General features: G+C 43.1%; 1 protein-coding gene across 1 annotated transcript in view; it reads left to right on the top strand.

Annotated features, from left to right (window-relative positions):
- The window catches only part of LOC109929202 (granulocyte-macrophage colony-stimulating factor receptor subunit alpha-like), a 43,515-nt gene that overhangs the window by 18,905 nt on the left and 11,950 nt on the right, over nt 1-12,660 (top strand). The window contains exons 2-4 of the mRNA XM_048597886.1: nt 6,643-6,786; nt 8,547-8,704; nt 9,239-9,335. Of these exons, the coding sequence (XP_048453843.1) occupies nt 6,699-6,786; nt 8,547-8,704; nt 9,239-9,335 (343 nt within the window). The 5' untranslated portion in view covers nt 6,643-6,698. The remainder of the gene's footprint in view (nt 1-6,642; nt 6,787-8,546; nt 8,705-9,238; nt 9,336-12,660) is intronic.

Genomic DNA, 12,660 nt, shown 5'->3' with positions numbered 1-12,660 from the left:
CATGGATTCTACTTGCCTTTGGTCCCTATCTCTAATATTTTTTTCTTAATTAAACTGCACCTTTCTCCAAAATTTTGCATGCCTCAGTGCAATAAAGAACCAAATTACACAATGTATTTTATCACCTTGCAGCAACAGGATAAAATTCTGATTTAGGCAGATTTTTTTTACCCTGCACCCTGCTTTCAGGCTTCTATTTTTTGCTGCCTTATCTCCTGACCCAACAAAATCCATATTTGTGCGTTTGGGCAGGAGAGGTAGTGAGAGTGACAATTTGGGACGGTATGGTGGCACAGTGGTTAGCACTTCTGCCTCATAGCTCCAGGGACCTGGGTTTGGTTCCGCCCTCAGGCGACTGTCTGCATGGAGTTTGCACATTCTTCCCGGTGTCTGCGTGGGTTTCCTCCGGGTGCTCCGGTTTCCTCCCACAGTCCAAAGATGTGCAGGCTTGATGGAATGGCCATGCTAAATTGCCTGTAGTGTTCAGGGATGTGTAGATTAGGTGGGTTATAGGGCGATGGTTTGGGTGGGTGCTCTGAGGGTCTGTGTGGACTTGTTGGGCCGAAGGGTCTGTTTCCATACTGTAGGGATTCTATATCATTTATTTTTTCAGCCAGGGTGAAAGCGAATCAGATATAAGATCTTTAACCTGTACCCTGGGGTATGGGGGAATTGGAGGGTTTGATAAAAGGAAGCTGGATCCATTTGGGTGTCAGACCTCACAGTGAATGGCCGTTTTTGCTGCCCCAGTCTGAATGACATGGATTGAAGTCCCCTTCAGGCTGGGGTACACCATGGAGACATGGCACTGCAATGCAGCGCTGAGGGACTGCTTACTTGTTTATTCAGATGTGACATTACCTGAGGGTCCTTCTGCCCTCCCAGGGGTACGAACATGAACCCCCTGGAACATCTGAAGAAGAACATTGGAATTCTAGCTGCCTTCAGGATTCAAATAGGAATTGGAGGTGGCTGTGGGGGGAAGATGGAAAAGAGAGAGAGAGAGTGGTTTTCCCTTCATGCTGTGCCACTACCTAGAAGCATGTGGAGGCAGGGATTGACCTCTCCACACCAACACCATCCCCCTGCTCCCTCTACTCAATGGCACCGCCGTTGCCAAAGCCATCCTGACTGGCCAAGGCTGAAGGATGTACCTCTCTCCTAGGGATGCTTTACCATCCATGATGCCACAGCAGTGGACACTGCTATTGGCACTGCCAGGTGTGGAGAGCTGCCAACCATTCGAATGTCTGGAAGTTATTGGAGGTGTGACCTTTGCTGCCAAAGAACAGGGAGCCCAGTGGCAGGCAGGAAGCCATGGACTTTATCAGGATTTTATCCCTTGGAGACAGAAACGCCCACAGTGATATTGTCGCCACCATTGTCACCATCATTAAATCCCCCTGAGGCTTAACCAGTGATGTGTAAAATTCTTCAACTGCCTGTCCAACCTGTAGTGCCAGCTTCATGGATTTGAAAACAAACCCTGTTTCCTTCAGGCCGCTCACAATGATACCACTTTGATTATTATCCCTCTCTACAATGTTCTTCATAAAGGGCATACCTATGTCCCTCATTTAACCAGCATGTGGGGTTTGTGCATTCTCCCTGTGTCTATGTGGATTTCTGTTGGGTGCTCCAGTTTGCTCCCACAGTCCAAAGATGTGTAGGTTTGTTGGATTAGCCATGGGAAATGCAGGGATAGGGAGATGCGGTGGGTCTGGGTGGAATGTTCTTCGGAGGGTTGGTGTGGACTCGATGGGCCAAACGGTCTGTTTCCTCACTGTAGGGATTCTATTATCCTGATTTGGAAATATATTATCATTTTCAGATGTACCTACGTGCCTCATTTGACAAGCATGTCCTCCTGAAGTCTGTTTCTGTTTTGTTCATGACTAATTTACTATTTTCTGTTGATTAGTTTAAAACACAAACTTTCTGAGTTGAAGCCCCCTAAACTTAAATCCGGGTCATTTTATAATACAAGGAGAGTAATGGTCCTAATATTGACATCCGAGAGATAGATTCAATCCAGATATCATCCATTCACCTGGAATGTCAGCTCCTTGTTTCAACTATCTGTCACTGTTTCACTCTCTCTGGCAGGTCAGTAGATAGAATGGGATCTGTGGACGAGTTAACCTGCTGCTTGTGACAGTTCTGATATTGGTTCCTCTTTCCTCTGAGATTATCTTTCTTCTAGTTCTTGTGGTGAACTTCCTGTGGCCAATTATTTCCTTTTCGTTCAGGTTCATTTGAAGGTCACTTCGGAACAATGTGTGTCAATCCATCTGTAGCTGCAAACGCTCTCCTGCACCTCTAGCTCCAGACTGTGTTAGGTGACCGAGTTTTTCACAACTTGCTTTGTCTTTTTCTCATTTTGTCCCTCCTGCCCAACTTAACAACTCTGAGATAACAAGGCGTAGAGCTGGATGAACACAGCAGGCCAAGCAGCATCAGAGGAGCAGGATGGCTGACGTTTCGGGCCTAGACCTCCTTAACAACTCTGCCCCATGTTTTCCTGCATGGTAAACATATTGTCATTGCTTTCAGTCACAGACTGTTGGATGTGACCTGTTAAGTACCCAAACTTTACATACGGTGTTCTCTTGCTGATGTTTTGTGGTTTCAATTGGCCCGTTGGATACGACGTCTACTGAACTGATACGACCCAACTCCAAATCATTTAACAAGGGCCACCTGACCTGTGAAGGCATTTTTAGATTAAGTACCACCCCAATGGAAGAAAGGTACATATCATGATAAGACTATAAATTGCCTGACCCTCATCGCTTACACAAAATCCCTACAGTGTAGAAGCAGGCCATTTGAATCCACAGCGACCTTTTGAAGAGCATCCCACCCAGACCCACCCATCTATCCTATCTCTGTAACCCTGCATTTCCCACGGCTAACCCACCTAACCTGCACGTTCCTGGACACTCTGGACAATTTAGCATAGCTGATCTTAGGACTGTCGGAGGAAACCAGAGCACTTGGAGAATACACACATGGACATAGGGAGAATGTGTAAACACCACACAGACAATTGTCCAAGGCTGAAATCGAACCTGGATCCCTGATGCAGTAAGGCAGCAGTACAAACTACTGAGACCTACTTATCCCCCAGCGCAAGATGATTTCCCTACATTTGGAGATGTGTATGTGACTTTATTTGCAATATCAAGTTGTAAAACAGAATAAGAAAGTTGTTTCAATCCTGCTGTTGATTTTGCTTAACTCACCCTACGGCCAGGGAAGAATTTTTACCTGTCAAGCTTGAGGAAAGTAAAAAATATGCACTTTTAAAAATTCATTCATGGGATGTGGGCATCGCTGGCTGGGCAAGCATTTATTGCCTGTGTGTAGTTGCCCTTGAGAAGTTGATGGTGTGATGTTTTCTTGAACCAGTGCAGCCCATATGCTGTAGGCAGACCCACAATACTGTGAGAGAAGAGATTCCAGGATTTTGGCCCAGTGACAATGAAAGAATGATGATTTATTTCCAAATCAGGATGATAGAATCCCTGCAGTGTGGAAACAAACCATTCGGCGCATCGGATCCACACCGACCCTCTGAAGAGCAATCTACCCAGACCCACCGCATTTCTGTATCCCTGCATTTCCCATGGCTAATCCACCAAACCTACACATCTTTGGACTGTGGGAGCAAACTGGAACGCACAACAGAAATCCACGCAGACACAGGGAGAGTGCACAAACTCCAAACATATAGTCGCACGAGGGGGGAATCAAACACAGAATTGAATCACTGGCGCTGCGAGGCAACAGTGCTAACCACTGAGCACCATGCCACCCCTGGTGAGCGGCTTGGTGGGGGATTTGCAGGTACTTGTGTTCCCATGTACCTGCTGCTTTTGTCCTTCTAGATAGAAGTGGCCCTGGGTTTGTAAGGTGCTGCCTAAGGATATTTGAAATCTGCAGAATCTACAGTTTGCCATGAGGCTCTCTTTACTTTTACTTCTGGCCAAGTATCCAGATGGGACCTCTTTAGCATCTCAACTGAGAGATATCACCTCCCATTGGGCGGCACACCCTCAGTACTGGACAAGAGGCAGAATTTTATGGTCCCTCACCATCACGTTCCAGGCAAAAGGAAGGTGATGGCCAAGTGATGTTATCACTCAGCTATTGATTCAGCTGGTGTACCAGAGACCCAGGTTCCAATCCTGCTTTGGCAAAAAGAGGAACTTGATATCAATAAAAAATCTGGAATTTTGAGTCTAATCATGTGCGTGGAACTGTCTTTGATTGCCAGGAAAAACCATCTGGTTCACTAATGCCCTTTAGGCAATGATATCTGCATCCTTAGCTGGTCTGGGCTACATGTGACTCCACAGCCATATGATGTACATGAAATAGAACCTCTACAGTGTGGAAGCAGGCCATTCGGCCCATCAAGTCCACGCCAACCGTCTGCAGAGCATCCCACTCGGACCAACCCACCCCCCCCCATCCCCGTAATCCTGCATTTCCCATGGCTAACCCACCTAGCCTGCACATCCCTGGACATTATGAGCAATTTAGCATGGTCAATCCACCTAATCTGCACATCTTTGGTCTGTGGGAGGAAACCATAGCAGCCGGAGGAAACCCACGTAGACACGGGGAGAATGTGCAAACTCCGCACAGACATTTGTCTGAGGCTGGAACCAAACCCAGGTCCCTGGTGCTGTGAGGCAGCAGTGCTAACTACTGAGCCATCATGTGTTTGACTCACAGCTGCTTCAGGTAATTCAGAATGGTTAATAGATGCTGGCCTGGCCATCTCATGAATGAATTTTTAAAAAAAACTTTTAAAATGATATGGTCACATTTCCCGCCCAGCTCAAATTTAAGGTTAGCAGGAGAGGTTCTGAATGGGGAGAGGTAAGCCTGGCAGCTCGTCCTGATTGGCCCTCAGGATGAAGGAGTCTGAGTCTCTCAAAGATCGCCTGTGCACCAGGCTAACTTCTCACAAAATAATTAATCCGTTCACTCAGCTGAAGTAAAGTGTTGATTTTGTCTGATTGACAGCTTCTGAGTTTCTCATAAGTTATACTTTCTGTGATTCCTTTTGTAAATGTCTCAGCTTTAATTTGTACCAGTTGTGCACAGCGATTAGTTAAGGTAAGGGGCAGAAAGTTTAGAGGAGATGTGAGAAAAAGCTTTTTTACCCAGAGGCTGGTGGGAACCTAACATTCACTGTCTGTAAGAGGCGGAAACCCTCATGATGTTTAAGAAGTATTTAGATGTGCATTTGTGATGCCTAGGCATACAAAGCTATGGGCCAAGTGCTGGAAACTTTGATTAGAATAGTGAGCTCATTGTTTTTGATTGATTTGTTGTTGTGGCATGTACCAAAATACAGTGAAAAGTGCTGCTTTGCATACTATACAGGCAGATCGTTCCATACAAAGTGCATCAGGGTAGCAGAATAGAGTGCAGAATACAGTGTTCCAGCCATACAGAAGGTGCAGAAAGAGCGATCAGAATTAACATTTAAGATGTCTGTTCAAGAGTCTGATAACAGTGGAGAAGAAACTGTTCTTGAATCTATTCATGTGAGTATTCAAACTTTTGTATCTTTTTCCTAACAGAAGAAGATGGAAGAGAGTATAACCAGGGTGGTAGGAATCTTTGATTATGTTGGCTGCTTTCCTGAGGCAGGGGGCAGTGTAGACAGAGTCAATGGATTGACTGTTGTGGATGCAATAGGCTGAAGGGCATTTTTCTCTGCTGTAAATCTTTATGACTCTACAGCTTCTGTTATTGATATTTTGAAGATTTGTTTTATTGACACCTCTTTAGAATTGTAGCAATTGCTATTTTTTGAGGCTATGATAAATGGATGTTTTCTAAAGCATACTTTGAAGTGTTTAAAGTGTATTTTACACACATGCCATTGTCACCGTATGGCTCATCGGTTCTTTATGGAGTTTATTCTGAATAAATAGACACGGAAGTGACTCGAGTTGGCATGGTTGGTATGAGGAGCAGTGGAGCAGGATGGGAGGCATGAGGTTGCATGGAGAATAAGGAGCTCCAATGGGATTGGGAGGCAGGGTGATGGTGCATGAGAGATGAGAACTACAGGATCTATAAATGTAAGAAAGACTACTGGTAAAGCTCCCCAGTGAACCAATGTGAGCATTTTAACCAGCCTGCATTACTACCTCTGACCTGCTTCCAAACATAATAGGCCTGAGTCCATGCTACACCTGAATCAATTTAATCACTCAAGCTATTCACCTTTGTCACAAAAATCCCAGCCTGGTTTTTGCACTGCAAAAGATGGTCACATCTTGAATTCTATTTCCTACTGTGTAAAATAAATCCGCTAGTTTCTATTTTTATATTAGTTTGAAGTTTCCTCTTTCTCTCTTGTCTGCTAACACACTTGGTCATTGTGGTTCAAATAGATGGCATTTACACCTCTGAGTTAAAGAGGTTAATATTCCCGTACAATACCGAAGTTTCGCAGTTTGAACTGTTGCCTTTCAGGTAAGGGTTTACTGTACTTGCTTCCCTTGCTAGCCATGATTTAAATTTTGATAAAAATAATTTTTATTCAAAACAATGTTTACAGTTTTTCTTCCTTTTTTTTGTAATATGATGTTCTTTCTTTTTGCTACTTTTTAGGGTATTTTATGATCTGCGTCTAACCTTCCTTCAGATTTCTGTTGAAGATTTCCACAATGGTCTCACTGAACACATGCCTTACAATTTCCTTTGTTTTACTGATAGCATTAAGTGATGGATGCCTGGAATTCCTAGCAAACCTTAGTAAGTATTAAACTTATGCCAGGTATGTTGTATTATAACATACATTTAAGGCCACACTGTATATTGAAGGCAGTCATGTGATATTATGATAAATGATATTCCAGTATACAGGTACTGACTAATTTTCTGAGTAATGAAGTCAGTGTTATGTCGTTAATCAGATCAGTACATATGCATCACCTACAATAATATTAGTAAGCTCAGAGTCCACACCAAAGTCTGATTCTGTCATATCATGGCCTTTTGAATAGTGTTGTGAGTAAACTCCAAGATATCTGACTCCAGAACATATACCACCAAGATATTAGTGGAGTGGGCACACAGGTGGCAGATGGAAGAGAGTATAACCGGGGTGGTAGGAGTCTTTTATTATGTTGGTTGCTTTCGTGAGGCAGGGGACAGTGTAGACAGAGTCAATGGATTGACAGTTGTGGACACAATGGGTTGAAGGGCCTTTTTCTCTGCTGTAGATCTCTATGACTCTACAGCTTCTGTTATTGATATTTTCATGTTCAAAGCAGAAAAATGTGAGGTGATACATTTTGGGAGAAAGGAAATGGAGAGGCAGAACAAAATAAAGGTCACGACCCTAATGGATGTGCAGGAACTGAGAGACACGTGCATAAGACACAAGGGTGGCTGGACAGGCGAAGAGACCAGTTGATAAAGTATGGTACATCCTAAGCTTTATTTATAGAGGATAGAGTGTAGAGCAGGATGGTTATGCTGAAACTTTATTAAACATTATTTAGACCTCTGCTGGAATATTATGTACAGGGGTCTAGGCAGAGCAGATTGGGAGAAATTGTTCCTGCTGATAAACAGATTGTGAATGAGAGGGCATAGATATCAGGTCATTTACAAAAGAAGCAAATGTGATGTCAGACAAATATTTTCCTACGAATCATGGTTTAGGACTGGAATGCAATGTCTGGAACTGTAGTCGACAGATTTAACTGAGGTATTCAAGAGGACGTTATAGATGATTATTTGAATGGAAACAATATTCAGGATTTGGGGAAAAGGCAGGAGAATGGCACTCAGTCAGAATGCTTGTTCAGGGAATCTAAGAATCCATTGAATCCTTACAGTGTGGAAGCAGGTCATTCATCACATTGAGTCCATGCTGACCCTCTGAAGAACATCCCATCCAGACCTAACCCCTAACCTATCCCTGTAACCCTACATTTTCCCATGGCTAGCCCACCTGGCCTGCGCATCCCTGGACACTATGGGCAATTTAGCACAATGAAAGCAACTAACCTGCACATCTTTGGACTGTGGGAGGAAACCAGAGCATCCGATGGAAAACCATGCAGATACAGGGAGAATGTGCAAACTCCACAGAGCCAGCCACCTGGAATCAGACACAGGTCGCTGGCACTGTGAGGCAGCAGTGCTAACCACTGAGCCACCATGGGGCAGACATGATGGCCTGAATGATATCATTTTGCAATGTAACAATTCTGTGATTTCAAGTGATGCAATTGTGGATCAAACAAGAAGTGGATCCATCTTAGTAAAGAGGAGAACTTATTTGCAGAATCCCATTAAAGAACCTGATGGATAGTTTTGAAGGGGAGGTTAGATGGACTTGCCTACCTTATATTGTTACTGAGAATTGTGTTACGTTGCTAGGAGTGCATATGTTTCCATCCGTGGCTGTTAATGTTGAATTGCAATTAGAATGTGAATGAAACTGAACACGTTGACAACTTTCTCTGCAAACCTTTTATTTTTGTTCATTTATCATTAAACAGCTGACCTTAATCCACCGACCAACATCACAATTGTGGATAGACAGCTTGGGGAAGTGACATTTTCTTGGAATGATGGCCTCAGTGAATTCATAAAGGCTCAGAGTCACGTCAGATATCTATTTGAGTATAAGTACTTTGATTCTCAAACTTGGCAAGAAGTAAGACATAGTTATTTTCTCTCTATGTTGAAATCTAATTCTAACTGCTGCAGTTTAATATGAACTTTTATTTGGGAAAAAAGAACAGATATGATTATGGATAATTTGCTTTCTGCACTTCCCAGAAATGCTCCAGTTTCCCTTTAAGAGATTAATGGTCAACAGTTATGAAGCTTCTGTAGATGTTACACTCAACTGGCATGGAAAAAAGATAAAACAGTTTAGTCTTTAATGTTTCTTGCCCTTTCTAGCAGCCCAACAAAACAATTGAGTTTGGAAATTTGGAAGCATGAAAGAATCCCTGCTATCTGGGTATTCTACACCCCAGCTATGACCACCCCAGGAATGATGCAGGCACAATGTCAATATGACCAAAGAGTCAGTCATAGTAACATGGTACATAGTGACATAACATATCCCACTGGTCAGCAATAAAGTTATAAGGATAATTCAAGTCCCTTTAACCTCAGTGATGGGGAAACATTTTGACATTAATATTTGGGACAAAATTAAATATTATTTTGGCAAACTCAGATTACTGAAGAAAACAAGTGCAAATTGGATAAGGACAGACCGTGTTTAACAAACCTGTTTGATTTATTTGAGGAGGTCACAGACAGGGCAGATGAGGGTAATGTTGATGATGTGGTATACATGGATATTTGATAATGGCAAACAGATTGCAGTTACAGGTACAAAAGCACCAGATGAAATGGAATGCGGAGAATGCGTGAAACGAAGGACGAGGGGAAATGAAGTGAAATAATGGATACAGTTCTGAAGAACAGAGGACCGTGGGATTATTCATGATCAAATTTATTGAAGATGACAGGACATGTTGAGACAGCAGATAATAACACCTATGTGATCATAGGGTTTCAGTTGCGGTTCGCAAAAACAAGGACATTATGATTTGATACAAAAACTAAAATCACATGGGATTCTGGGTGGGCTGGCTAGATGGATACAAAACTGGCTTGGTCACAGAAGACGGAGGGTAGAGGTGGGAGGGTGTTTTACAGAATGGAGACCGGTAACTAGTGGTGTTCCACAGGGATCAGTCTTAGGTCCTGTGTTGTCTGTAGTATATATAAATGATCTGGAGGAAAATGTGGGTGGTCTGTCAGTAAGTTTGCAGATGACACGAAGATTGATGGAGTTGTTGATAGCGCCGGTGATTGTGAAAGGATACAACAGGATGTAGATAGATTGGTGACTTGGGAACAGAAATGGCAGATAGAGTTAAATCCAGACAAATGCAAGGTGATGCATTTTAGAGGATCAAATTTCGGTGCGAATTATACTGTAAATGGCAGAACCGTTAGGAAAATTAACATACAGATGGATCTGGGTGTGCAGGTCCACAGTTCCTTAAAAGTGGCAACACAGGTGGCCAAAGTGATTAAGAAGGCTTATGGCATGCTTGCCTTCGTTGGCCAGGGCATGGAGTACAAGAGTTGGCAAGCAATATTGCAGCTATATAAAACCCTTGTTCGGCCATAGTTGGAGTATTGTGTGCAGTTTTGGTCACTACACTTGGAAGCTTGGAAGGACTTGGAAGCTTTGGAGAGAAAGCATAGAAAGTTCATCAGGATGTTGCCTGGTCTGGAGGGCATTGGCTATGAGGAAAGGTTAAAAAGACCAAGATTGTTTTCACTGGAAAGACAGCGGCTGAGAGGAGACCTGATAGAGATCTACAAAATTATGAGAGGCATAGATAGGGTGGATAGTCAGAGGCTTTTTCCCAGGGTTGAAGTTTCAATTCCAAGGGGGCACAGGTTCAAGATGAAAGGGGGAAAGTTTAAGGGAAATGTGCAAGGAAAGTTTTTCACGCAGAGAGTGGTAAGAGCCTGGAACACACTGCCAGAAAGTGTGGTAGAAGCAGACACGTTAGCAACATTTAAGAGGCATCTGGATGGTTACATGAATAGGGAAGGAATGGAACGATACAGGCCGAATAAAGGCAGAAGGTTTGTTCAAAAAAAACCCCCAAAAGAACTGTGGATGCTGTAAATCAGGAACAAAAACAGAAGTTGCTGGAAAAGCTCAGCAGGTCTGGCAGCATCTGGGAAGAAAAAAATCAGAGTTAACGCTTCGGGTCCGTGACCCTTCCACAGAACTGATTTGTTTTTAGTTTAGTTAGGGCATGATAATCAGCTCAGGCTCGGAGGGCCAAAGGACCTGTTCCTGTGCTGTACTTCTCTTTTCTCTCTTTCGATAAACCTCTGTACATCCAGAACAAAAACAGCACCTGGTTTGTTGAATGGATTCCCAATAACTTTAAGCCAGTTGTTCGTGACATTTCGCCTCAAGATGTCTGCAGCTTTTATTTGCAACAGTACAGCTATCCAAGACCTGTTTAATCACATCTGTGAGTGGTTTACTGCCATGTTCTGGCACAAAGCCTTCGTGTATTGGTACACTGAAATAGATGGAGTTTACTAAGGCTGAGAGTAACATGAATGGCCTAGTTTCTAAGTACCAAGCAAGATCAGGATACTACAATTGGAGATGAAGGTGAATTTGAGAAGGAGGGTGAGAAAAAGGCTGCATAAATAAATTGCATATTATGAACTTCTAAACACGTTTTCTTTATTGCATTTAGACCTGTTTCTGAGGTTTGTCTTGCTTCCTGTTCTGTGATTTTATATTTTCTGATTTTTTTTAATGGCTAGTTTAACAAAAATGCTTGATAGTAATTTGAAAACAAAACAAAGGTTCATTCACGACAACAAGGTGCAGGGCTGGATGAACACAGCAGGCCAAGCAGCATCATAGGAGCAGAGAGGCTGACGTTTCGGGCCTAGACCCATCATCAGAAAAGGGGGAGGGGAAGGGGGTTTTGAAATAAATAGGGAGAGAGTGGGAGGCGGATAGAAGAGGGATAGAGGAGAGGATAGGTGGAGAGGAAACAAACAGGTCGAAGAGGCGGGGATGGAGCCAGTAAAGGTGAGTGTAGGCAGGGAGTTAGGAAGGGGATAGGTCAGTCCAGGGAGGACGGACAGGTCAAGGGGGCGGGATGAGGTTGGTCGGTAGGAGATGGAGGTGCGGCTTGAGGTGGGAGGAGGGGATAGGTGGGAGGAAGAACAGGTTAGGCTCGCCTTCTTATCCATTGGGAGGAGCCGAGAAAATTCTTCCTGAACAGGAACAGGAGTTTCTGGTCCCCAGAAGAGAACTACAATAAAAAGGAAGAAGTAAAATTTGGCCCTGAATTACCTGGGAGCAATACACAGGATGTTTATCAGATAATTTTTGAACATATTGTACAACAGCGTAATGGCAGGCTTGTGCAATACGAGGCAGATCAACTGGCCTGAAATTTTTCTCTTTATTTTTTCATGTGATGTAGGTGTCACTGGCATTTTCTTCCAAAATTCTATAGACTCTGGAGCAGTTCCTATAGATTGGAAGTTGACAAATGTAACCCCACTGTTTCAAAAGGTGGGAGTTGGGAGTAGAAAAAACATAATGACAGAGCAGTTAACCTAACATTAGTACTGGGGAAACAGTTTGAATACATTATAAAAGTTTTGCTAACAGAGCACTTGGAGAGTGTTAACAGGATTGGACAAAGCCAGCATTATTTTATGAAAGACAAATCATGCTTAACAAATCAACTGGAGATTTCTGAGATTGTAATTAATGGAACTGATGAAGGAGAGCCAGTGGATGCAGTGTATTTGGATTTTCAGAAGGCTTTTGATAAGGTTCTTCATAAGGGGTTAATGGGCAAGGTTAAAGCACATGGGATAGGGGTAAGATATTGATACATTGGCATGGATCAAGAACTGCATGACAGATGGGTAACAGAGGGTGGAAATATATGGTACTTTTTCCAGGTGGCAGACATTGACCAGTGACATACCAGAAGGATCAGGGCTTGGGTCCGAGCAATTCATGATATATTAAAAACTGGATGTGATTGTGAGTTATGATGAGGACAAGGTAGATTTTAA

Source organism: Rhincodon typus, chromosome 6 (genome assembly GCF_021869965.1).
Source record: "Rhincodon typus isolate 14 chromosome 6, sRhiTyp1.1, whole genome shotgun sequence".
In the NCBI taxonomy this organism is placed as follows: domain Eukaryota; kingdom Metazoa; phylum Chordata; class Chondrichthyes; order Orectolobiformes; family Rhincodontidae; genus Rhincodon; species Rhincodon typus.
Note: the sequence above shows the minus strand (reverse complement) of the source record. Positions and strands in the feature narration are given on the sequence as shown.